Below are 26,458 nucleotides of genomic sequence, written 5' to 3' on the forward strand. Positions count from 1 at the left end.
CCATTGACAGTAAGTGCTTTCCATTAAATGCACAGCATTCAAAGCTCGTCTTTTTGAAGAGTGCTGGCAACGCCCCAGATACTAGAGGAGAAGCTTCTCTCAGCATTGAGTGAAACACTAGTATTTCTTTGACTTTATAGTCAATGGGAGTATTGATGAAACAAGAAATTCCTTTTACGGTTTTATAATTTTTTAAGGGGCCAGCAAGCAGGGAGCTTTGAGTTTATAGAATGTCTTTGCATTCCACTGCTGCCGAAGTGACAACAGAAGATTTTCTGGCTTAAAGATTGCATGGAAAATGGACATGAAATTTGCTTCTTTAAAGCTCTTTCGGTTATCTAAGGAGAAACTCTCAAGTCTGTTTTGAAGAGTCACTATACTTATTCATTAGATATTGTTAAAGTTCTTTGGTAAGCTTTCCTAATGCATTCCCCATCACCTGTTCAACCCTTCACTCACTTTCTGCCCCACCGTACCCCCAAAAAAAGACCCAAGTAGATATCCATCCATGCATCTTTAGGAAATACATTTGATTGATGAATATCACACAGAAAAATAAATAATCTTTACAAGATTTATAACCATCCAAAAACTGCTCAACATTCAACTTGCTGATGGAACAACATTGACTATCACAAAGTAGCCACAAGCATCTAATACCGCATGACAAGGGGGCTCCGGCTTCACTCAGCAGCAAAACCTGCATCTCATTACACTCTTGGAGATTATTTTTTGGATGACTTCACGTTTTTTTTTTTTTAAATAGTTTCTCTTCGTCATTTGTTAATGATCTGGATGTTACTCTACCTGAAAAAGGGGTGCTCATAATCAGAAAATCAATAGCTTTACCAACAAAAAGAAATCAGAAAATCAATAGCAAGGAATCTCTGCATTTCCCAAACAACAGTAGTAAAACATGAACAGAAACAGAAAGCATTTTTATCTGGACACTACATTATTTCACATCAAATGAGGAAAGCATTCTAAAAAACATTACCAAGGACACAGAAAAGCCAGTTTTGATATTCTAAGGACTTTCTCCAAAATGATTAGCAAATGGGAATCAAAAGTATATTGTGAGCTTTTGCTCATATGAAAATCAGCTGACACTTAAAACAAAAAAAGCAAAAAAAAGAAAAGAAAAGAAATAAAGATGCAGGCTCCTTTTGGTAGCAATCAAGGGAAATGAGATCAGAATAGAACCTTTTAAAACTGACCAACAATGGCTGTGTGAAAATATCAAAAACCACCAAAATCTAGTACTTAAGTTTCATCTTACAACCAAATTCTTCAGATCTGAATAGGAAAATAAAGATTCCAGTTAAAAAGTACAATTACAACATCTGATCATTTCAGGTCGGTCATAGAATTATTACTACAAAGTTACTAGATTTTTCACCAAAAAAAGGGTTTCTCCGGTCAGTCCATTTGTTGAATAGGAGGGAGAAGGTTCTGTAATTGTGTTTGGCACTCCAGACAGTAGTGTCAGTTACCTTGTGATATCCCCTAGGATCCTAACCTGAAACCTTAGTTGCTTTAAACCTTGAATTTTGGGATTATTCTATTGTTAGACGGCCAAGGGTTCCAGAGCGAGTCACAGGGAGTGCTTCGGAGAGAAAATAAGCAGTGTTTGCAGCGGAAATCTTGGCTCTTCGTGTGATTTTCAATCTTGAAGGTAAGAATATCAATCTCTTCAATTCCTTTCTGTCCTTTCTCAATTTTGAGGAGATTGGTTTGATGAATCTATTGCAGGGAGTTAGATTTGAATGGATAACTGTTGTTTTCCATCAACTCTAATCAGATCCAGCACAAGGGATTAGATATACATCTTTCCCAACTGCAGAACTGTCTATAATAGGATCATCTTCTTTTAGATTGATTAAATCTTTAGATCTAGGTTGTTCTTCTTGTTGTTTGTTGTTTATGAGTGTTTCGACGTGCATTAGATTGAATTCCATGCCTAAGATTAGCCTAGAACCCCCTAAGATTTGTAGATCAAGAGCATGAATTTTGGATTTGGGATTCTATTCGCGACCTTGGGTGGTAGATGGCCCTGATTGACCGCCTGGTTGCTATCCAGTGGTTTGGTGTTCGATTTGGCCAGAATGAATCCTAACCCTAATCTTAAATATACCAACATGATTCTAGGTGTTCTAGTGAGTTGGTGTTGTGTTTAATTGTTAAGTTTAGTACCTTTTGAACGTCAATTCAGGTGAGGGAACAATGTGCATAGTCTAGGATTATTATCTTGCTTTTAATATGTTTTCAATAGCATGTCTATGATTGCCGTTATGAATGTGCTTGCTGCTCAGGACATGCATGCATTGGGTGCATCACAAAACTATGATTATCATGTTGTTTTATTACTTCTTTCTTTATTTTATGACTAAAAGCATGTTGGGCTGAGAGTTGACATTTTTGCATCCATAAGTATATGAGGGTTTGTGGTTTAGACGATTGCCCTTGGTATCTCCAGCATGTCATAGATGTGTGAAGGGACCTTTAACAAGTTACTACCCTTTCTGCGAGGGTATTGAAGCTGAATGACTCGTGATAGTGGTAGGTGACTAGTAGGCGTCCAATAGATGGTTGAGAGCCATGAGGAGACACAATACTACCGGTGTATCATTCATGGAAGGGTTACATATAGTATGGGATTGGGCTCGTGAGGCGCCCAACAAACGATTGAGACCTATGAGGGGACACTGAGTGCCATCGCTATATATATACGGATGACCATATGGTTGCGGGGTGTACATCGAACAGACGATTGGGAGCTGTGAGGATCAACATTTCTAGATTAGGAAGGAAACTGAACCAATGAAAGGTATTATGACCATAAGTACCATGACAAGTAGATGACCTCCTGCATGGCTAGGTATTTCCTAAACCCGCACCAATCTAAAACCAATGGTTGTGATGTAATGATGTGATGGACCTAATACCAATAACCTTGGTCGTGGTGAGAAAGTGGTAACCTACCCTTGGACACTTAGTCATGGGTGTGCAATAGATGGTCAAGAGTCGTGAGGGGCCAGTGTGAGTGTGGACCTACTGATGAGCACATTTATATGTGATATCTTTAGGCATAAAGTATGCATTTTACACACTTAGAGTGGAGCTACCTTGGGTTTTTTTTTTTTTTAGGATGTGTTGGGAGCTAAGCGAATATTTAGAGTTTTCGGGTACAATATATGTTATTTTACACGTAAAGAGGTCTGCTTCAATTTCCTCAATGGCAAAGAGTACCCAATTCGACGCATAATGGGCCAAAAATGGATCAAGATGCTATTATGGGCCAGATCGTCTCACTCTAAGCATTTCTTATACCTAAAAGAAGACAATTTTGATTGATGGCTGAGATTGATTAGAAGTTTATTTATTTATTTGGAAATGAAAAATTCAAGGGTATGTATGGAGCCCACAAGTAGTTAAAGATTAGGATTTCTTTTCAACATTTCCAAGTATTTTATAAAAATATTTTATTTTATTTCTTTCTTAAATTATTTTTCTCTTTATTCCCACCTTTCATTGTTTCTAAAAATTTTATTTTCTCCCTTTCTCTTCTCTCTCTTTTTCCTTTTCTCTTTCTTTACATTTTCTTCTCTCACTTTCTTAACTGACACGTATCCCATCCATTAATAAAAAAAAAAAATTTCATTTTCTTTCTCCCTCCTCGATTTTCTCTCTCTCGGTTCCTTACTCTAAATTCTCAAATGGATTTAAATCTTTCTTTATTTGTCCCCCCCCCCTTTATTCTTTCTATTCCGTATTTCTCTCTTTATTTAACTATCACTATTATTATTTCTCTTTCCTTATTTTTACCCTCTTCACCAAACCCTATAAACACCCCCTCCTTGTAGACATAGGTAACATTCTTTTCTCTTTATTTTTATTTATTTATTTTTGTCCTTCTCTTGTTCTTTGCATGCTTGGTGGGTTTCATATCTTAGAATCATTGTTTAGGTTTCAATTTCTATGTAATTCTTCTAGTTGTTTAGTGTCTGTGTTTAGTGTGTTTTTATGCAAGTGTACCTTTTATATTTCAATCAATGCAATTTTGAGTTCAAGTTTCAAGTTCAAAGGGTTCTTTTTTATCTGGATCTAGCAACTTCAGATAACGCCAGATCTAGTTATTAGGGTCGATAGAATTTCGAATCGATCAAGGTTTATTTTTTTATATATTTTTTTAATTCAAGATTTCAAGAATGCAAGTACCCTTCGTCAACAGTTTTCTCTCCTCCCTCCATTCTCGCTTCTGTCTACCCCTCTCTATTCTTAACTTAGGATTTACTTTTCAGCACTTTATTATGGTTTCCCTTTCCCCCTAGGTCCTTAATCAAAGATGCCTATAGTCATGCCTCTCTTTGGTTAGGTTCCCATTTTATTTATTGCTTTATCATTTATTATTCTCCGCAATTTTTGGTTTCTTTTATACTCCTTCCCCCAATCAATGGACCTACCCAAAGGAGATTGGTGGTATCTTTAAGCATGTTTACCTAAATAGAGACTAAAATGGTTAGAACTCACCCCTTTTGGGGCATTTCTTTTCAGATGTTTATACAGGATATGACGTACCTGCTGAGCAGGAGATCCCTCCTCCCATGGAGACTTATGATGTGTCGGCTGTGGAGACGTACAAGCCACATGACGGATTGTGTGCTTGTATGGAGTGTTCCTTGGACCATAGTTTTGCCTTAAGGTCTCTTTATCTTTTGGGGTTATATGATACCATTTTAGGACGGAGTTTTATTATTAAATTTTAATTAAAGATGTACACATATTGATACACATTTCCCTTTCTTCCATGTAATACTCTGTTCCTCTTTATGTTAATTTCAATTCATTCCATCTCTTACATCCAGACAAAACCACAAGGATTTAGGAATAGACCCATGGCAGGAAGCAGAGTTGGTTACCATATAGAGGGAGGCTGATGCAGATGCCAAGATGTTTGGCAAGAAATATGTCAAGAGGAGCTCACAAAAATGGGGGTGGTTTACTTCTCCAACTGGCTAACCAACCTCCTGGACCATAGGGCCAACCAACCACGTTTTGGTCCAGCCTAACAGGGCTGGGAGTTGCTGGGTCTCCCAAACCCAGAACCAGTAGGGCAGGATATTCTTTTGTTTATTGCTTGTGCAAGTCTTAAACTGATAAGCGATTTTGTCTATTGAGGACCAGTAATTAAAAGGTCGCTGACAGCACCGATAAAGCCTATTTGAGATGCCGAGATCACCAGCTAAAGGGTCTGCATGCTCAGGGTGGGATCCACAAGATACAATTCACTGGCTGGAGTTCCAGAAGACCCTTGTGAATGACTCGAAGATTTTTGTAGTTCCTATCTCCATGTCATTCCTAGTATCTAAAACCATAGTTTCTATTCTCATGTTAATGTTTCTAAATTTTAGGAGTGGCAACTTCCCAAGTTTTGAGCAAATAAAAGTGCTTTATACATTTGTAACAGGCCGTAAGAGCCTACCACTATTTTATGAAGCCAAATAAATTGAATCTTTCCTTTTTGAGTTTTTCATTCTCTTGTCCATGACTGAGTGATCATGTTGGGGTTGTGCTGTTCAGAGCTAAAGTCCTGGAATTGAGGAACCTTGCTGACAGAGCTGAAACACCTTTGTCCTCCTACCTTTTATTCTCTAATTCTTCTTTTCTAGTTAGAAGTTTGTTTTAGCTGAACACTTGAATCTGCTGCTGCTACTGCTGAAAGAGGCCATTGAACTTGCTATTGTTCATCTCCAGTATACTAACAGATGTCTTGATGCTGCAGTTGATTTCCCCATTCAATCCAGCTACTGCTGCAGCCAACAATTGGTTGACTGCTGCAACCTCTAATCCGTGACTTCCTTCTTGCATTCACAAACCCTGCTGGGTTCCTAAAACCTCTATTGCATCTCACCTAGCCTTCAGTTGATCCAGCCTTGACTTTCTAAATCATTCCACCTTCATAACAGTAATTCTGACCATCAGAATTCAAGCAAAATCATAGCATACAATCTCCTCAGCCAGGCCTTCATTTGATCCAAATCTGAAACCCAGCTGAGAACTACTTTGGCTTGCAGCACCAAGTTACTTATTTGAATTTGATGACATCCACAAAGAAGCCTATGGGATCTTACAAAACTTGCAGCAGTTTTTCATTTACTTAAAAAGCTTCCCTCAATCTAAGCTTGATCAGTTTTACAGCTCCGGTGGCTAACTAGACTTCTAATTTTTGTCCTTAGTTTCAAATATAATTTTGTGGATATCTTGGAGCTTAAGTTGTTTACAATTTTGGCACCATATTAGAGGCTGCATGATGTTTTAGCAAATTGTAAACCCCCCCCCCCCCCCCCCAACAACAAACATTCTCTTCCCTCTCTCTTTTCAAATAACAAAATTCTAGGGCAACCATCCTAGTGGGTATGCAGCTAAGCAAAGGGGATATGGACAAGCACTCATGTTCAAGTTAAAATATCCACAAAACCAACTTCTGAGTTTTAGACCAGCCAAAAGATGAGATTGCAAATATTCTTTTTATCTTGGAAAATTAGTTATTTTGGATAAATAAAGGAATCTATTATTCATAATGCAATTTATAGGAGCAATAATGGCACAACTGAAGAGAAAAACAATTATGTAATAATTCTGGCAATATTGTTGGCAACACCACAGAAATTTAAGGAACTATTCCTTGTAAAGGTACCACAAACAGCACTGATAAAGCACTTGATTTTCTTGCCATTTTTCTAGCTTAAATTATTATAATGAAAAATTCTGATGTGAACAGAGGAAAGCTTGCAATACCGTGCAATGTAGGTCAGTTGAACTTAGTCGCCAACCTAATTCTGTCACATGGCAAAATGGTCTAGCAATTCTGACCATTGGATATACTGTGGACAGACTGAATCAGGTAATGAGATTCTTACTGTCCATGTTGACAGATGAACTCACAAAAAATTGTGATGAAATATAGTTTCCCATTTCATCATTGGAATCACCATTAGTACCCACAAGGGCCACAACCTTGGAATCAGTCTAGGATGACCATTATGAACTCTATTGAATCACCACAGACGAAGCATCCTGAATCACCCATACAACCAAAGTGAAGGGTCAACTTCATTAATTAAACTGGGCCAACCTATGCACAAAATTGGGTCATACAGCATGATCCCATGGCAAATTTGTGGGCGGACAAACCAAGTATATCTGCTCAGGCTGACCTTATATAATTTCCCAACTGAAAAGCTTCGACAACATATGAAAGGTTTTTGTTAATAGGAACAAAGTCTGCAAACAATACAAGTTATCTCACTGAAGAAGGTGACCTAGATAAGATTCAGACAACTTACAGCATTTCACTATTATATGTATGTTACAGATCTACACTGACATACCTTGAGAGCTTACACACTAAACACCTGCTGCTGCTTTAGACTCAACATCTGCCTTTCCCTGAAACAAAATTTAAAAATGAAAAACAAAAGATATTGAAAAAGTGATTAAGGATGAATTACAGCAGCTAGGACCCAATAAACAAACAAAACATACAATAACCATTACAAAGAGACCTATGAAAACAGAGGGAGATCTCTGTAATGGAATACAGAGTAGAGAAGAAAGAAAGAAAAAGAAGGAGAAATCTTAGAAGAATCAGACTTGAAGAAGGGGAAGAACGAGAAGAACACTCATGAGAAGAAGAAGATAAGAGGAGAGAGGGGACTGCAAAGGCACAAAGTTAAAGCTTCAATTCATTTTTTCTATTTCCTCCTCAATAAGTTGATTACAAATGTTTAAATAATAAAAGAGACACTCTTCAATATGAAAACAACTACTTGGTAATTTGAAACTAAAAAAAGAAACTAATCGTACTAGGACTCTTAGGAATTCAAAGCTAACTAAAACTGATCCTAGATGTCCTACCTGAATTAAAATCTCATTACATAATTATCCCAATAAATAAATAAATAAATCATAAATTATCTCTAAAACTCCCATGAAAACAGTTCCTACTTTATCTCCTTGCAAGCCAGACTTGGGTCCTACCAAATTTGAATTTATCTCCTTGCAAGCTGGACTTTGTAATCCCAATAAATAAATAAATCATAAATTATTTCTAAAACTCCCATGAAAACAGTTCCCACTTATCTCCTTGCAAGCTGGACATGGGCCTACCAAGTATGAAATTATCTTCTAGGTTACCGTTCACATTACTGTAGCACATGGTTGTCAAGGTGACACTAGGTCACTTTGACCCAAAAATGGGCTTAGGCGGACTCTTTGACAAACATTTTGAAGCACAAACAGTAACTTCTTGTTGTGCTGCATCAATTTCACCCTCTTATAAAATGATAATAAATAAATAAAGTTTCATTAAAATTTTTTTGCCTTACTTGATCTACAATCATAACAGGCTTTGATGTGTTGCTGTAGCATTGTTCACAAGAAAAGAAATTAGGGAAAAGGAAAAAGGAGGAAGGGATATAAGAGATAGAAAGATCTCAGGGAGGAGAAGAGGAGTGCCAAAGAGAGACAAGAAGGTTGAAGAGTTGCGAGATAGAGAAGAGATTTACCTAGGTTTGGGCTCTGATGCCAAATAATGGGGGACAAAGTAGAAAAGAAAGGGGGAAGGAGGAGCAATCTACGAAGAATTTGACTTGAAGAAGGGAAAAAAGGAGAAGAACGCTGATAAGAAAAAGAAGAGAAAGGGGGGGGGGGGGGAGGAGAGAGAGAGAGAGAGAAGGGGGAGGGCTGCAAACGCTCAAAGTTAAAACATCAATTCATCATTTCTATTTCCTCCTCAATAAGGTGATTGCAAGTATTTGAATTATAAAAGGGACATTCTTCAATACGAAAACAACTATGTAGGACTCTTGGTAATTTAAAATATTAAAAAACCCGATCGTACTAGGACTCCTAGGAATTTTAAACTAACTAAAACTGATCCCAGATATCCTACCCAAATAAAAAATATCTAATTACATAATTTTCTCAATAAATAAATAACAAAAACTTAAATTATCGATAAAAACTCTCACAAAAACAGTTCCTATTTTATCTCCTTGAAAGCTGGACTTGGGCCCACCAAGAATGAAAAGTATCTTCTAGGTAATGTAACAGTAACTTCTTGTTGTGCTGCATCACTCTTTATGTAAACAAACCTCAGTGGGTGTGCTCTTCCGAATCTTCCTGGTTGGAGTCCTCATCGTGACAAGCTCCTCAGCTGATGTAGGATGAATACCCACTGTTGCATCAATGTCTGCCTTTGTCAGTCCAGCTTTCACAGCAACAGCAAATCCCTGAAATTTAAAAGGATGAGAAATTTAAGTTGATTCTGACACCTCCTTCCCCCAGCCCAACAGAAGTTATTAAAAAAAAATGGAAAAAGAAAAAAGAAGGGATCGAACTGGAAAAAGGAAAATAAGCCACATACCTGAACAATCTCAGCAGCATCTTCCCCGCATATATGCAGCCCAAGAACTTTGTTTGTTTTAGCACAGACTATGAGTTTCATGAAAATCCTGTCTGGAAGTCCAGAGAGAGTAGCCTTCAGGGGTCTGAAGTTTGCTGTAAAGACATCAATGTCACCGTATTCTTGGACAGCCTGCAAATATTTTTCCATTGCTGAGGGAAATAGACCATATTTTGTTCATATGCTATATACTATGTAATTGGAGTTACCTGTTCTTCAGTAAGACCAACTTGCCCAATAGGTGGCTGAGAAAATACAGCAGATGGTATAGCGCTGCTCATAAGTAAAACAACTACCATTAGAAAGTACCAGAATGAAATGTTAATTCTTCTATTGTTGAACTGTATACCAAATGAAAGTTGCCTGCATCAATTAGAAAATGACATTCCTTGTTTTTCGGTTTTCCTTCTCTCTTTTTTTTTTTTTTTTGGTGGTGGTAGTTTTGGGGTGGGGGTGGGGGAATAGGATTCTAAGCAGCTGATATAGGGGAGCTCAATTCCCAAGAGTAGCAGAACACCATACTATATTTGATCAATAAACATATAAAAAGGTTATATGGGGTGTCTCAATGACATGCCTCACAAAGGGGTTGCAAATGATGATGAGTTCTCAAGGTCCAAGAGGATTCCTATTACAAAACCATAGGTCCAAATCCAGGAGAATATTTCTTCTGGAATTGGGGAACCAGGAGAGCTTTTTTCAGGAGTATCAAGCAGGAAACATGAAAGGCTCAAATGCTAGCTGCCTTTGGACTGTAAAACTGGTTTGTAGAAACAGATTCCTGTTATAGCCTCAGCTTCTACTTTCAGTTAAAAATTTATTTCTACCAAAGGGGAGATCTAAACGAGCATCTATGGGTAAAGTGGTAAACAACCAAGATTCAGTGTCTCGGCTAAAAAAGTGCGTTCTGTTTATTCAGAGATAATATACAAGACTGAGGATACCTATGATTGGGTTTTGTACGTTCATTTCCAAACACAGTTTTCGCAAATGCCCCACCCTCCATCAATGCAACAGGAGTCAGATTCACCCTATCTGTGACATCACCGACAGCCCAAATAGAAGGAACAGATGTTCGGGAGTATTCATCAACCTAAGGAAATCCAACAGGGAAAAATTATTTTTAAAGAATAAGGAACATAATGAAACCTGAAAAATCAAGAACGGAAATTTGAAGCCAGATAGGAAGTTACCTCTATTGCTCCATTCTTGGCCATTTTCACCCCAACTTCTTCCAGTCCTAGGTTCTGCAATGGAGTCAGATATAGGCAACATTAGGAGTTATAACACTGCTCCTAAGCAAAATATATTCTATATAATATAAACGTGAATTTATACTTTTATATAGGTGTATGTATGTATGCATTGTGTCTTTATGTTCATGTATCAAACCTGTGTGTTGGGTTTACGTCCTGTTGCAAACATAATATGTGAAAAGCCATTGATAGTTCCTTTGTTTGTCTTTAGAGAGAGTGAACCATCTGGTGCTTTTGTGATTGCCTGAGGTGATTCTTCTGTGTGAAATTCAATTCCCTTTAGAGACATCTGTTCAGTAAGAAAATCTCTGATCTGCAGAATAAAGAATGTGAGCTAAGAATGTTTCTCATGGTAAGCAAATAACTGATAAAAATTAACATTACTTCATGCCTCACCTCCTCATCAAAGCCTCTTAAAATCTTCTTTTGCCGAATAAATATGTGGACTTCGCTCATCAAACCATTGAAGATACCGGCAAATTCTACAGCTATATACCCACCCCCAACAATCGCAATTTTCTCGGGTTTTGAGGGCAAATCAAGTGCCATATCGGAGTCTATAACATTATGATGTCCAGGTATATCAGGCACGAAAGGCCGCCCCCCAACTGATACCAGAATATGCCTTGCCGTGTATAGTTTTCCATCCACATCAACGGTGTGTGGGTCTACAATCTGTGGCAATGGCATAATTAATATACAGACAAATAATAAAAGATACAATACCAACATAACTTAGTAAATACCTTATTTTGGAAAAGACGAAAACTATGGAAAAAAGTAAATGAAGAGAAGCCTTGTTACTTCAATATGACTACTGCTACCTAACAGAACAACTACTACAACCCTAATCAATAAAAACCTTCATTGCCAAATGGCAGTCTCGGAAGGATGTGGATTTATATCATTGAGTGCTCCATAGTCCATACCAATCTTATGGGTCCAATTTTAACTCAAAACAAATACAGGAAATACCTAAAAAAGAGTTTAGTTTCAGAAATTATTAGAATGCCATTTAAGGTAATGGAACCTTATATCATTATTGTAATGGTATTACACCTAGAGCCTACTTCTAATGTGCTTCCCAAACCTGTATCAGTTTGTGTCCATCTGGATCTGCCATATGGAAATTTGTTACAAGCCTCAAACCTAAGTGGGTGCCCACACTACCACCTCCAAAAACAAAAAGAATATATTGAAATTTAACCTTGTCTAGAAACATTATCCAACCTTTCCACGTCCTTCAATTAATGTCACTCCAGCTTTCTGGAGAATGTTCTTGTAGATTCCAGTAAGGCGCTGCAACTCAGCATTCTTGTTGGCCAGCATGGTGTCCCAATCATGCTTAGGGTCAGATTCATACTTCCACCCAAAGCCTCCGCTCTCATCGAAGTCATGGGAATATTTGGATGCATACACAAACAATTTCTTTGGAACACATCCCCGCAGTACACAACTGTATCATAGAAACTATGATGAGAAAATGAAAACATTAAGAAATTCAATATTTTAAGTGGACAAATAAAAAACATAGATTTCCTTTGTTTATCCTTTTAATATTTGAATAAAATGGTAACAAGGTATCCTTAATCTTTTAGCACCCAGCAAAATTGATAATAAATAAAAGCCAGATAGCGAAAAATTAGGTATTAGCGATAAATACTTCTCAGTGGAGAGGTCGTGGGTTCAACCCTTGTGGACGGCACTTCAATTCTAGTATAAAAAAAAAGCACCAATACCAAAAATAATAGTGTTCTCTCATACTCTATTCATGTTTGAAATTTTATCAGCTGACTATTATATTAGTTTTGCTCAACCAGTTATAACACTTCCAATAAAAGTAATAAATGCTGTTCAGTTTTATTATGTTTAACATCTGAAAGGGCAATCTTGCCATTAAAATACTTGAATCAATTAACATCCTTCTGGCAACCCCAAAAACCATCAATATTTGAATTAGAGTGGCTTAACACATGAAAGTTGAGTCGCTTTTGGTTCCTTTGAATCAGAAATTGACTGTAGGTGATCACCCAATTCGATGCCAAATGGTAAATATGAAATATAAAAAATTGAGTGTACTCACATTTGGGCAAAATACCAGGAAATATAAGCCTCAAAATATATTAAATGGTCATTAACTTTAACATTTGATATTACTTAAGGCCCAAGGTGAGGCATGTTGAAAATATTCATCAGGCACATCTAGAAAGTCCTGGATATCCTACTAGTGGTAAATCCTCATATTAAAATAACATCAACGGGTTGCCTAAAATTAATATCAGGAACAACATGAACAAGGTTCTACCTGATGATCTGATAATCTAATATCAAAAGGTGTTGATTATAGAGTAATAATCGTATTCAATGGGTATTACTGCTTTGATTTCGACTATTCTAATCATAAGGTATCTTTTCTCAGGAAGGAAGACCACAACCTATGTGGCAAATCATGGACGTATATCGGTGTCTTGCATGTCTAAAGTGTGTTTGACAAGTTCAACCTAAAAGCTGGAATTGAGAGACATAATGCCATCTGGTTTGACAACTATAATTGTGTTGTTCTGTACATAACTCTCTCTCTCTCAGTGAAATGGGTAAGAGGGAAGCAGTTACATAATCTCTCTCTTTCTCTCAGTGAATTGATACCTCAATGGCTCAGGGAAGGTACATTTAAATTTCTCTATGCATAGTTATATAATGATCTATATTCAATACAATCATATACTTCCAAACAGAATATTATACCTATCCTACCAAGGGATGAAAGGTGAAACAAGAGCTATCTCATTCAGTCAGGAATAGACGGATGAAATTACCTTGGGTCTACCTCCTTAGGTAGGAAAGGTAGTTAAAATTCCAAACTAATCCTCTGTTCATATCTAAACCTTCTCTATATAACTTCTTGTCCAAGTTTTTTGACAAAAATTCGATAGGAGAAAGGTGTCAGAACTGCGAGGTGTGAAGTGAACTTGTACTAAATGAGACAGCTTTCACTTTCCAGAGGCAAGTCTTGCACTCTTAGGCAACAGTTAGGCAGGTGCCTTAGAACTAGGGCCCTCCCATTGCCTTGGTCGCTAGTTAGCTTGACAACTGTGGTCCTAGTGACAGCCAAACAATGGGCTTTCATTTGTATACCAAAGTACAACAGTACAAAGGAAGTAATGTATCTGTATAATAAAAAGAACTTTCAGAATGTTTAGGCACCAGGCAGACATATTATTAAACAACGCTACATTTTTCTAGTCACCCGGAATGGAAGGGTTGCATTTGGTTGTCATATAATCTAAAAAAGTTTGCCGTTCACCAAAATTGCACTTTATTCTCAATTCATCAATAAAATTTCATTTATTGTCGTGCTTGGATGCACAACATCGACTTACACAGTTCTCATACTGAAAATATATTGAGAACATTCTTAATATGTCCCGATTCAAACTATTTTTTATGAATTCTCTATACTTCTGAGGCAAATATAAGTCCAGCTAGTGCATATACTACAGGACGGAGAAGATAATCTCATATGCAGAGAGAAAAATTAGTGAACAGATAGATATCTACTCACCTCTATTAAGACAAAGTAAACCTGCTACTTTGATTTCTGGTAAGGGTTTTATGAACATCATTCTTATTACCACACCACGGAGAACTAGGTAAGATTCATAATCCGAACCTGAACCCCTACTGCGGTTTAACTTAGACTCATGTTGAATCGTAATTGGAATTCTCATGAGGATGAGGAACGATAAGCTACATCAGCTAACAGTGCAAATCTTAATTAAGCATCCATGAAACTGGAAACAGAGAACCTATAGACTATACAAAAGTCCGAAATCAAAATTAGCTTCAATTACATCAGAGAAGACTAAGAATATGCAACAATCAAACTTACGTTCCACCAACACCACCGGTTTTATCAGATGAAATAGTAGCAAAGGGAAGCTCGCAGATAGCAACAGAGGCACCATAATTAGCAGCAAAACGAGATGCCCGTACACCCCCACTTCCAGCGCCGATAGTGAACAGGTCGAAATCAAAGCGTTGAGGTTCCGTGCCGTTACTCGATTCCGCTCGAACCGTGAAACAATGATGAGGATTGAAGAAACCACGCCCGTGAGGGGTGTACTTCAAGGGTTTCAATAGGATAGGTGAGGAAATTGCAGGAAGATACCTAGGAGCTAATGAAGTAGGTATTTGTCTGTACAGGTTGTGAAGGGTAGAAGAAGAGAAGGAAATCTTCTGAGCCCCAATTGAGGCGGCCATTGTTCGATTCTCTTCTCTCACACTCTCTGCGATCTGTCAACGAGTTTGTCCAGAAAAGATTCTTTCAGTGCTTCAGCCTGCTGGAGTGCTAAATGGCGAGTCCGGATCCTCACCCCGTCGGGGGACCACAGAGTGCTCCCCGACGGGCTTCCCAACCACACAAACACGTGGGGCCGGGAAAAATACTTTCTGAGAAAATTAAAAAAAAAAAACTTCAAATTTTCACCAATGGCCCATGTGTTTGCGTGGTTGAAAAGCCATCGGGAGCAGTCTATGCTCCTCCTAAATGGCAGCCTGGTGTGCCAAGATGGCAGTTGTTTTTGCTGGATTGGTTAATGGGAGCGGCTAATATGATTTTGACAAGTGTCTCTAATTTTGGGTAACCAATCAAATGAAGCATATATGAATATAATAGTCCAGCTGCAAATGAGGAGAAAATTTTTCAATCTACATGAATAGATTCATGATGCATATCTAATCTGAAACCAAATTCATCTTTATGTTAGGGAGTTGGCATCTACAACAAATACCCATGGTAAAACATATTATCGAAATTTGGTCATTTCAACTAAGACCGAAATCGAAACCGAATCAACCCATGTTTCGGGGAGATTTTGGCGATATTTTACAAAAATTGAGAATATTGCCAAAATCTTATGAAATTCGTTGAAATTTCAATCCAGCTCAACAGATAATAGAGTGATGAGGTTTGTACTGGAAGACACTAAAGCAGCCTTCATTTTCCACTCTATCATTGTGGTTTGGTGGGCTGGTGATGGTATCTTGCCAAGAGAATCCAACTGCATCTTGAAAACCATATGCTTGTTTGCTTTCTCTTTGAATCATAAGCTTGGACAATTTGACAGCTTGTTTGATGGCTTATTGGGCTTTAATCTATGCAAATGTGGCATCTAGGGTTATGGTTTTTCTTTCTACCAAAAAAGGTTTCAACAATTGATGTTATGTTTCCTTCCTTCTTTGCCACTTTCTTGCTTGCTGCATTGACTCTTCTGCCACTTGCTAGAGTCTCTAAAATCCTCTCTGTATCTTTTCCTTCGAGCTGGAAAATTAATACTTGTTCATGTTATGCTTAGCGAAGTAAAATCAAATCAAGGTGGTCGATGTCAGAGTGGTGGAGGCACTCGTCAAGCACCTTGCAGGTTCTAGCCTCTAGGTGTACTTTGAGAAGTCGAATCTTGCACTGGCACTGTTGGCTACGAGATTTCTTCAATTCACTAGTTCTGGCAACCAACGAAGTGGAGATGTCGCCTTGTATATACCATAGGGAGAGTCAATCATGTAACCTCTTTATTAAGAGGTGTCGATCATTAGGTCATTATCGACTGAACAACCCTTCAACGGTCAAATCTACTCTTCTTTTTTTTGGGGTGGGGTGGGGGGGGGAATTGGTAGCTTTACATTGGGGGGTTGGGGGTGGGGGGGGGACTATTACGTATAATATAGGAGCGTCAAACTCAAGACTCTTCACTAAGGGTTGCCAAACATTACCGACTGAGCAACCCTTCAATGGTCAAATTTATCTTCTTCTTCTTTATTTATCTTTTTTTTTTTTTTTTTTTTTTTTGGGGGGGGGGGGTTTACATGAATTGGTTCAAAAGACTCTAAGGAAGAAACCAACCAAAACAAAATTAATATCCAATGTCCGAAATATCTACCTGAAGGATCTCTCAATTCTTGATGGGGATTCAGTCCGCCACCACGTTGGCCTCTAGACAAACAAAATCAAAATAGAAGCTTCCATTTATTCCAGCTACCATGGGAATTGGTATCTTTATACTACAGGGTGGGGATTGGGGACGATTACATATATCACATGAGCATCAAACCCATGATCTCTTTTTTTTGGTAAACCAGACGAATTTATTAAGGCAAAGCAGAGGAAACAAAGTTACAAATATTCTGTAGCCAGGGAGTGGATAAAGACCAACTAGTCATGCCTGAAAGTGACTTGACCCTCCTTGCTAGGTGATCTGATACATTATTGAATCTCTTAGAAACTAAAGGAAAACGACATTCTCACTAAAAAAACTCCCTTCATTAAGAAATGGTGGTCATTATTCACTAAGAAACCTTTCGACTGTAAATATTCTCTTTCTTTCGCTCAAAGGAAGACTTTAGTTTTTAGATTATGTACATGTCATGAATCTAACCATATTGATTGAAAAATTTACTTTAAGTTGAGGGAAAAACCCAAAATCCCATGGGGAGATCTTGGGTACCCAAAAAAAAATTGCCAGTAGCGGATCGGTATAAAAAAATTGATAAAAATGTTATAAAAATCCACTCTTTTTTCAGAGGAAAAAAATCAAGGCGAAACTGGTTGATCTGAACAGATGTATGCCCATCGAAATAGAAACCATCGGACGGTCTGCGGCATGGTCTGCGCTATGTCTAGAGGGAGAGAGAAGGTGCCATAAATCATATGGTTATTTACTACGGAGCACCATCTGATATTTTTTTTTAGGAGTTTACTACGGTTTAGACTTAGGTGGATGCGTAAATTACTTTCTCAACCACAGGGGAAAAAAACCCTGGATTCTACTCCAGAATTGCTTCAGCAACTTCTTATGATTTTTTTTTTTTTTAAATAATGGATCATTGACATATTTGAGATTTTTTTTGTTCGTGCTTTTAAGGGATTGAAATAAGAGGTGTTGGTTGGGTAAATCAACTCTTTAGTGTCACATCTAATACTTTATCTCTAAATTAAAACCCAAAAGATTATCTTTTTTCTTTATAAGAAGTAAATGTGAAGCACGGTGAAGTGCATGGTCGAGATTTCAATCTTGACCGAAATTTCGATCTCGACCATCCGTCTTGGTGTCGAGATCGAAATCACGATCTAGATTTCGATCTCGACCGTGCGCTGCACATGCTGCGCAGCATACAAGTCACACTATCTTTTTTCATGGAGCATGCGAAACATGACAATAACTGATGGTTATTTTTGTTGTAACTGCCTAGAGTTGATGATTAAGGTCAGAAATCGATCTTTTCAAAGAGCTTGCGAAGCATGTTTAATGGGAGTCTTGATCATCTTCTATGAGTACTACGGCTATTAATCACAAATTATAGGGACCACAGGATTAGGGTGATGATTTTTTTTTTTTAAATATATTTTATTATTTTTTATTTATGAGTTTCACATAATTTTTTGTTGTAAAACTGCCGGACCCGTTAGAGGAGATGATCCACACTCGTCTCATAGTTGCATTCCATTCATTTTTATTTGCTTTAAGCAATATGTTATGAAATGCCTAGCCTAAATTGAGGGACATAATTGCAAGTCCATCTATTGTAATTAATGGGTGGTTGATGAGAGTTCAAATTCCCTATCCGTCAAGATAAATATATATATTTTCCTCACACATCTTCACTACACATTATGAGGGAGTCCATCGAAGACCTACTTAGGGATTCCACCCTGCTTTATTTTGTCAAAATTCAAAGGCGGGTCCATTTTATGAGCTAAAGAAGGATCCTTATTCTCTCAAGGGCAGTGTTGTCTACTACATCAGGTCATGGTGGCCACAAGGTAAGACATATTTGGGTTCACAAATTTTGGCAATATATCATCGATATATCGACAAGATCTCGATTTTTAGGATATTTTTGCTATTTCGAGCGATTTTTAGGCAATCTCTCTCGCGATTCTATAGTGAAATCTTTAAGATCAATGGACAATCTTACCAATCTTGTCCCAAATGATTCAAAACTCAAAACGCAATGTATCAAATGTGTATAAGGAGAATCTACATAAAATAATTTATGGAAATAATTACCCTTCAAAATTAATGAGCAATCTTATCAATTATATCATAATGAGTCAAGCCTCAAAAGGCAATGTGCTAAATATGATTAGTGAATCGTATATACATGAAATAATTTATGGAAACAATTCAAATTATGAATGGATTTTGTAATAGAATCTTCAAGGTCAACAAGTTATCTTTCCAATTATATCTGAATGATTTAGGCGTTAGAAGGTAACATGTTAAATGTAACTGAGGAGTGTTTACATGGAAGAATTTATAGGAAATAATTTAAAATTATTAAATATTGACATCAAATTGGGGTATACACCAAAGGTGCAAAATGACTAATAACAGCCCCCGAAATGAGGGCAAAATTTCTCACCTTGGGTGGCCACTCCACCAATTTTCTATTTGGAGAAATTTTAGTGTCTCTAACACCCCCTTTCTTTTATTAAATATTGACATCAAATTAGGGTAGATACCAAAAGTGCAAAATAATTTTATTGGAATTTTTAGCGTCACCTCCCCGAATTATTCCTTGAAATTAATGCCACTTTTTGGGTTATCGAATTTATGAAGACCCCTATATGGTGAAAATATATCAAAAATATATCAAATACACCGTTTGCTGTTAGAAAATTATAGTTAAATATTTATTTAAGCAAATTCAATATTTCAAAAAGAACAAACGCAACCTTGAAAGAAGAGCCTCACGGTTGACTCACCTTTGCAAACTCCTTCATTTTCCAATAAAAATTAGGAATATAATTCATAGACAATATTTTTAAATTTAGGCTGTGAAGGTACTATTAGAAATGAATAAATAAAACCTAATAATTGGGGTCCGGTTCATAAATTGGATAACCCATGTGATGAGATTAACATTAGGGATAACTCAAGGGTGGGGTTGTAAACGTTCCTTTTATTTTTATTTTCAGTTTTTAAATTTATCTCCTTTTGTTTGATGAGAAAATAGCAGAAAATGGATGGAATTTATTTGAAATAATTACTATTGTCTCCCTGTACTATTACTTAATTACTAAAATGATCATATTCTTTATGAAATTACTGTTTGTTAAGAGACAATTATAGTTGATTGTTTAATATCTACTTCACCTTTCTAGAATTTTTAAAAAACAATATTATTGGCCAATGTAGGGTTTGTTGACTGGTAAAGATCCATACTTCTGCAACGACCTAACGCCTAGTGGTTGAAACCAACACCTCTTAGTGAAGAAGGTCGTGAGTTGGGGCTTAATAAAGCCCCTTTATACAAAACAAACAAAAAAATAATCCATATTTCTCAGTAGAGAAGTCTTTGATTTGACCCTTGTAGACGGCATTACATTTCCGATATTAAAAAAACAACCGCATAAAAATTACAAAATATATATATATTTATATATATATACCAATTTTATACTCGTACTCTTATAATTTGTAATTCAAAGAAAAAAAAAATCTATCAATAATAAGAACTTCTTAAATTTGATAATCCTAAATTAAAAACTAAATAAATAAAAGATAAAATATAAAATTAATTTTTTTTTAATTTCATTATATTTTAAAAACGAGATTTTTTTTTTTCCTTTGCTTTCCATATCTTGATGAGAGAATATGATTTTTTAATTAGGATAAATTTTTTAATTATTAATATTAGTAATATAATTTAATATAAATATAAGTAAGTAAAATTTGGAGTTATTTTTGAATTTTTACATAAATAAAAAAATGTCACTCATTCGTTAATTAATGGATCTTAACAGTAAAAGACATCAGTAATTAAAAAAAAAAAATCTAAAATTAAATAAATAATTTCAAAAAATTATGGATAAAATAGTAATTATTACTTTTAATGGTAAAATCCTCGATTTTTACCGTACTCAAGAAAATCCAAAACTTCCATTGTACGAAATCTTCGCTGGAAGCGGTCCTCATATCGAAAAGGAAGGAATCGGTCTTGGTGGTAACGGCCAATTCACCGATTCTGATTCTGAAATTTTTTATTACTAAAAAAAGAAAAAAAGAATTCTCAGTTCTTATGAAGCACAGTCCCTGCACTTATGATACGCTACGTGGCAGGTGGAACGTGCCTCGGCGTGGAGCCCACCCAATCAAACGAAAAAGACTTCATGGGCTATAATTGTTGAGAGATCATGTGTTAATGGGTTATCACTTCGGTGTCCAAAATAGTCAACTACGAAAAAAAGAAAACGTTCCCATCACGACGAGTGTTTCATTCCCAAATCTCAATGCGAACTCTGCAATTCTCGGAGAAGAGTACATGGAATTCGGCTAAAACTGACAAATCCTGACATTTGCATACCCGGAAACCATAAAAATCATAAAAGAAGACAAAGAAGAAATCTCATCTTCCTTTGTCGGCACTTCTTTGCTTCCCTCCTGTGTTCGAGTATCTTTTCACACTCCACAAGAATCAATCTCAGTAAAGAAAGAAAGATAGATGCGAGCGAAAGAATCGCGACTGTTGCATTCTGGATTTAATGGGTTTTAGATAAAGAGAAAGGGGAAGAAGTAATGAACCCTATTCGTGATATTCAGAGAAACGAAAACCCAAAGAGATGAAACAGGATCTGAGACACCGGTGGCGGATTTTCCATTTCTCATTGCTCTGCCTCTTCATTCTTCTTGTTCCCACTGTTTTAGTCTATGATGTACTTAGTCTTACCCCTTCTGCTGGTAGTTATTTCTTTACTTATCCCCTTTTAATTTTCTTTTGCTGTTGTTCTCAAGTTTTCTAACTTGTTTTCTTCTCTTCTTCTTCGTGTTCTGTTCTTGCAGCGCACAATGTACATGTTGAAGATTTATCCAGTATTGTATGTGTCTGTTTAATTTAATCATTCATCACTTTTTAGCATTGTTTTTTCATCTTTAAGATGAACTTTTGGGGATTGGGGATTTCTGAAATGGATCTTGTTGATTAATGTAGAAATACAGGTCCGAAGCTCTGAAAATGAACTTTATTCAGCAGGTATCTGCTCTTGTTATTCTAAAACTGTGCCCTGATATGGCGTAACATTAATTCCTTCATGGGTAACATTAATCCCTTCTGTTTTCTTGAATGGGATCTGATTTATGTAGGAAGTTGTGCACAAAGATCGGGCAATTCGTGAGCATATGAAGCTAAGGACAGTGGAAAAACCGGTCATCGGGAAGGAAATTAATGGTTATTGATGTTTTCATTAATTACTTCTATGCTTAATACTTGTTGGATTGTTGAAAGTGTTTTTAATGTGAGTTCCTTCTGTTTCCATGGATCTACAGTTATAAAGACCGATCATGATAACGATAATGAAAATCAGCGGAATCCGCAGGAAGAGGTTTCCACATCTGGAGGAAAGGTATGACCTTGCTGTAACTGTAAGAGATTTTTCTTTAATGATCCATCATCATTATGACTTGAAAAGGTTGCTTTTGGAACTTGAGTGTTCAAATTAAGATAGAGCCCACACTCCACGATTAAGCTAACTGGAGGATGAAATTGTATCATTATTCAACTGAGGTAGATCTCTTTTGGTAAAGAACTCAGTCAGATGTCCAGATTCTGTTTGGTTTTAGATGTTTATCTTCCCATCCTTCTAACTAAAGAACTTGGATTTATATCCTTTTCTGACAGCATACCATTTCAAATTTCCTATTGGAAGTTGTAGAGGAGACTATGGTATCTCAGTCCTATATGCACTTTTTTAGGCAAAGAACCAAGATGAACGACTGCCTTTGCAAAATTTATGCAGTGAAACAAAATTTGAAGCTGTTGAAACCCATTATGGAATGCAATTACCGTCAGAAGCTTCATTACTTGAATCATAAATAAATATTGTTCTATGCTTTCACTAACATTCCAATAAGTACATGGGAACTACTTTCAAGATGGTGGGGTAGTTATTTCAAATGCATTGCAGAAGTATTCGTTCAGAATGCGGGGACTGAAATTTCTGTCTTCCATTGACTGACTGTTATGTGAACCAAGAGGGCAACATCATCTGTTGTGCAGATTCAGTTACTTGATAATACATTTCTTTCTGTTAAAAATCTGACTTGACTCCCGGTAGATGATAGTAAATATTTGCCATGTTTCTTTTCTGGTCCAATTGTGGTAGGAAAAAGATTGATATATATGGTTTGAAATCTTTGGACGTGGTTTTAAATGTCTTTTTTCTTTAACTAATTTTTGTGGGTTGTGGTCATTTGGAAGCTGAAGTCCTCCCATACAACTGAACAACAGGCAAAACCTTCCAAGCACAGGGTAACTGATAAGAAACTAAGAGAAGCGAAAGATCAAGTCATCAGGGCTGAGGGTTATCTGAAATTTTTATCTCCAAACAACAATCCCCACTTAGTGAAAGAACTGAAATTGCGAATAAGAGATTTAGAGCGAACAGTGGGTGATGCCACCAATGATTCTGAGTTACCAAGGAGGTACGTTTTCTTCTATCACACTGCCATGAACTTTGTGTAAATATATCCAGAGTGGAGATGCACAAATTATAAAATGAGCAACTGATCTTCAGTAGCCTTCCACCAATTACTTTGGTTCTAGTCTAAGAACAGACAACTGTGCAGAGTTTTGCAGAAAATGAGATCTATGGAGGCTTCCTTATCCAAAGCCAGTCATTTTTGCCCCGATTGCTGTTCCATGTCATCGACGCTCCGTGCAATGACAAATAATAGAGAGGAACAGGTTAGGAGACACAGGGAGCAGACAACATATCTTGTTAATCTGGCGGCCAGTACTACTCCAAAAGGTCTTCACTGCCTCTCCATGCAGCTCACTGCTGATTATTTTGCCTTACAGCCTGAGAAGAGGGAGCTCCCAAAAAGGCATGAAAAGTTGCATGACCCAGATCTCTATCATTTTGCTATTTTCACTGACAATATCCTAGCATGTGCAGTTGTGGTTAACTCTACCGTAGCATCATCCATGGTAAAACCTCCTGCTTGATTATTAGTACTTCCCTTTATCTATTGTTGTCCTGGCTACCGTCTTTGACTGGCTTCAACTATGCTTTCCTAGTAATTATAAAAGAAAAAGGAAGCTTTAAAGTTGGCAATTAGCTGAACTATCCATTGAATTAGTTTATGCCATGTACTATATAGAGCCAGATGCTTGCTAGCTTGGTTGCAGTAACATAGCTTAGTTATTACCCTCCAATATTTTTTTTTTGTCATATCTTAGTTTAATCTATAAAATCTCAATAACACCAAATAATCAATTCTTTCTGCTTGATTCATTTGCAGGAACCGGAAAAAATTTGTTTCCATGTAGTAACTGATTCCCTCAACCTACCAGCAATTACAATGTGGTTCTTGTTGAACCCTCCTGGTGAAGCCTCAATCGAGATTCAGAGCATGGACAATTTTGAATGGATGCCTTCCAAGTACAATTCAGCATTGGAAAAGCAATATTATCAGTCTCAGGACCCAAGATTTGCTTCACCGCTGAATCAACTGCGTTTCTATCTGCCAGAGATCTTCCCAAAGTTAAATAAGATTGTGTTTCTTGACCACGATGTGGTTGTGCAGAAGGATTTGAGAGGGTTGTGGGGGACTGATATGAAGGGGAAGGTAAATGCAGCAGTGGAAACTTGTGGGAAAGGTAGCACATCACTTCAGTGGATGAAGCTGCTAGTTAACTTATCAGATCCAACCATTTCGAAGAGATTTGATGCCAAAGCATGCACATGGGCATTTGGTATGAATATTTTTGATCTGCAAGAGTGGAGGAGGCAAAACCTGACTACTGCCTACCTTGACTATTTAGAATTGGTAAGGGAACTCTTTCTCTGCATAATCTAGAACTATGGATCTAATTTCTTATTTTCAGTTTATCTGAGAAATTTGTGCTACCCATATCTTCTAAACTTCCAGAGAGAACATTTGAAGTGCCTTATTCTGCTGAGTTTGAACTATAATATGCCAAAATCTCCTTGAAATAATTTGCATGATCTCTTCATATTCATAATTGCAATCTAGTTCCTGTTTGGAATTATATCATAACAACTACTACTGCTGCAATTATAGTTCAATTATAGTTGATCTTCAAATCTTCTAATGTTTATTGGTGAGTTTTGACTCTGGTTATGGGCTGCAGGGCAACAGTAGAAAGTTGTGGGGGATGGGTAGTTTGCCTTTGGGCCTGGTCACCTTCTACAACAAAACAGTGGTTATAGACCCAAGATGGCATATCCTTGGGTTGGGCTACAACTCGGGTTTGAGGAGCAGTGAGATTCAACGGGCAGCTGTGATCCACTACGATGGACACATGAAGCCATGGTTGGATATTGCAGTTGCAGAGTACAAGGGCTACTGGAACAAGCATCTCAATTATGATCAACCTCACTTGGAACAGTGCAACATATTGAGTAGTTGAAGTTTCATAGTACATCTGATCAGACTAAAGGGTTATTCTGGGATATTGTAAATCACCCATTTTTTTATTTAAATTTTTCCTTTTTACAATTTTGTTTTCCATTAATAGCTTTCAAGGTGGGGAAAGGTTTAGGACATAAATGGAATATGCTGGTGTAAGATAGATGGATGACATGCCACGTGGAGGATGTTGGTTGGTCATATGAGGATAAAGATATCGAATGAGTGGTCTTGTATCTACCTATCCATCTTGTGAGATGTGATGGACCTTATACTGTCATATAATTGATCAGAAACCATTCATCCACAGCAGAAAAGGAACAACTCTGTTAATATTTGAAGTCTCTTGAAACTTTCCATTTTCTCCCAAATCGAAGAAATAATGGCTACCCTCACTGCAAACAACCTACCATCAATGGTGTTAAGAGCCGGCCTTGCCCAGAGAAGGTCGGTGGGTGCCACAGCGTCGCCTGTTCTCGGTAAGCTTTTGCCATTGCTATCTAATCTAAGAACCAAAATAAAGATCCTGTTTTCATTATGTAAATAAATTGATTTCAGGGTTGCCAGCACTTGCAAAGAAGGGTCGTGTGGTGTGTTCAATGGAGGAGAAGCCTTCTGGATCTAACAACAGCTCAACCATGAGCATGAGTGCATCACTGGTATCGGCAGTGGCGGCGGCGGCGGCGATTTCGTCTCCAGCCTTGGCTTTGGTGGATGAGAGAATGAGCACAGAAGGAACAGGACTTCCTTTTGGGTTGAGCAACAACGTACTTGGGTGGATCCTTCTGGGTGTTTTTGCTCTCATCTGGACTCTCTACATCACTTACACTTCCTCCCTAGATGAGGATGAAGAATCAGGATTGTCTCTCTGAGTGAAAACAACATCAAAGCCCCTCTTAGAAATGAAATCTGGTTAGTTGGAATGTAAAGAGCAGGAACAAAGAGGTTGGACCTTTGTACCTTTGGTTGATCAGAACCACCTTCTACGTATTAAAAACTTTTGTTCTTCTTCACCGAAAAAAACTTCTGTTTTTGCATTTGCTGGGTTCTTTCTACTTTCCCACTTTTAAATATTACTATCTTCTTGTATCTTGATTAGATTACATAAATTTGATTTCAAACAGTAAATGCGATTTGGGAAGCTCTTTTCTACTCAATTCCATGGGGGATTTCTTGCTCCTCCGTTTCCAATCGATTCCACAGGTTATCTGAGGCTATAATTTTCTTATCTTACTTCAATCTCTCCAACAAGTTGTTCTATTAAAATAAAAGAAAAAAATCTCTCCAACAAGCAGCCTGCTTCTGGAATA

At 37.1% G+C, this 26,458-nt stretch overlaps 3 protein-coding genes across 6 annotated transcripts; 2 read left to right on the forward strand and 1 right to left on the reverse strand.

The window, feature by feature from the left end:
• Nucleotides 1–515: 515 nt before the first annotated feature.
• GR (glutathione reductase) lies at nucleotides 516–15,071 on the reverse strand. Of its 2 annotated transcripts, none has more exons than XM_089136403.1 (11): nucleotides 14,612–15,071; nucleotides 11,953–12,178; nucleotides 11,119–11,397; nucleotides 10,859–11,035; nucleotides 10,660–10,713; nucleotides 10,411–10,559; nucleotides 9,676–9,739; nucleotides 9,428–9,598; nucleotides 9,156–9,293; nucleotides 7,392–7,449; nucleotides 516–700 (listed from the first exon to the last, which is right to left on the reverse strand). In XM_089136403.1, the coding sequence occupies exons 1-10, from the start codon at nucleotides 14,980–14,982 to the stop codon at nucleotides 7,408–7,410; spliced, it is 1,671 nt and encodes a 556-aa protein (XP_088992529.1). In that variant the 5' UTR covers nucleotides 14,983–15,071; the 3' UTR covers nucleotides 516–700; nucleotides 7,392–7,407. The 2 variants fall into 2 exon arrangements, with proteins under 2 accessions (XP_088992529.1, XP_088992528.1); XM_089136402.1 differs by having other exon boundaries at nucleotides 516–807; nucleotides 14,612–15,070.
• Nucleotides 15,072–20,948: 5,877 nt separating this feature from the next.
• Nucleotides 20,949–25,343, forward strand: LOC149003281 (putative galacturonosyltransferase 5). Of its 3 annotated transcripts, none has more exons than XM_089137666.1 (9): nucleotides 20,949–21,458; nucleotides 21,561–21,595; nucleotides 21,709–21,750; nucleotides 21,861–21,945; nucleotides 22,044–22,120; nucleotides 22,975–23,198; nucleotides 23,343–23,703; nucleotides 24,018–24,545; nucleotides 24,871–25,343. In XM_089137666.1, exons 1-9 carry the CDS (start codon nucleotides 21,341–21,343, stop codon nucleotides 25,147–25,149), a joined length of 1,749 nt encoding a protein of 582 aa, XP_088993792.1. In that variant the 5' UTR covers nucleotides 20,949–21,340; the 3' UTR covers nucleotides 25,150–25,343. The 3 variants fall into 3 exon arrangements, with proteins under 3 accessions (XP_088993792.1, XP_088993793.1, XP_088993794.1); XM_089137667.1 differs by having other exon boundaries at nucleotides 22,981–23,198; XM_089137668.1 differs by having other exon boundaries at nucleotides 23,005–23,198.
• A 95-nt stretch (nucleotides 25,344–25,438) lies between these two features.
• PSBW (photosystem II reaction center W) lies at nucleotides 25,439–26,185 on the forward strand. The gene is made up of 2 exons (XM_089137669.1): nucleotides 25,439–25,627; nucleotides 25,707–26,185. The coding sequence occupies exons 1-2, from the start codon at nucleotides 25,531–25,533 to the stop codon at nucleotides 26,018–26,020; spliced, it is 411 nt and encodes a 136-aa protein (XP_088993795.1). The 5' UTR covers nucleotides 25,439–25,530; the 3' UTR covers nucleotides 26,021–26,185.
• Nucleotides 26,186–26,458: the final 273 nt, after the last annotated feature.

The sequence above is a fragment of the Hakea prostrata genome, chromosome 10, assembly GCF_041222555.1.
Source record: "Hakea prostrata isolate BN-2017 chromosome 10, UWA_Hpros_2, whole genome shotgun sequence".
NCBI classification, from domain to species: domain Eukaryota; kingdom Viridiplantae; phylum Streptophyta; class Magnoliopsida; order Proteales; family Proteaceae; genus Hakea; species Hakea prostrata.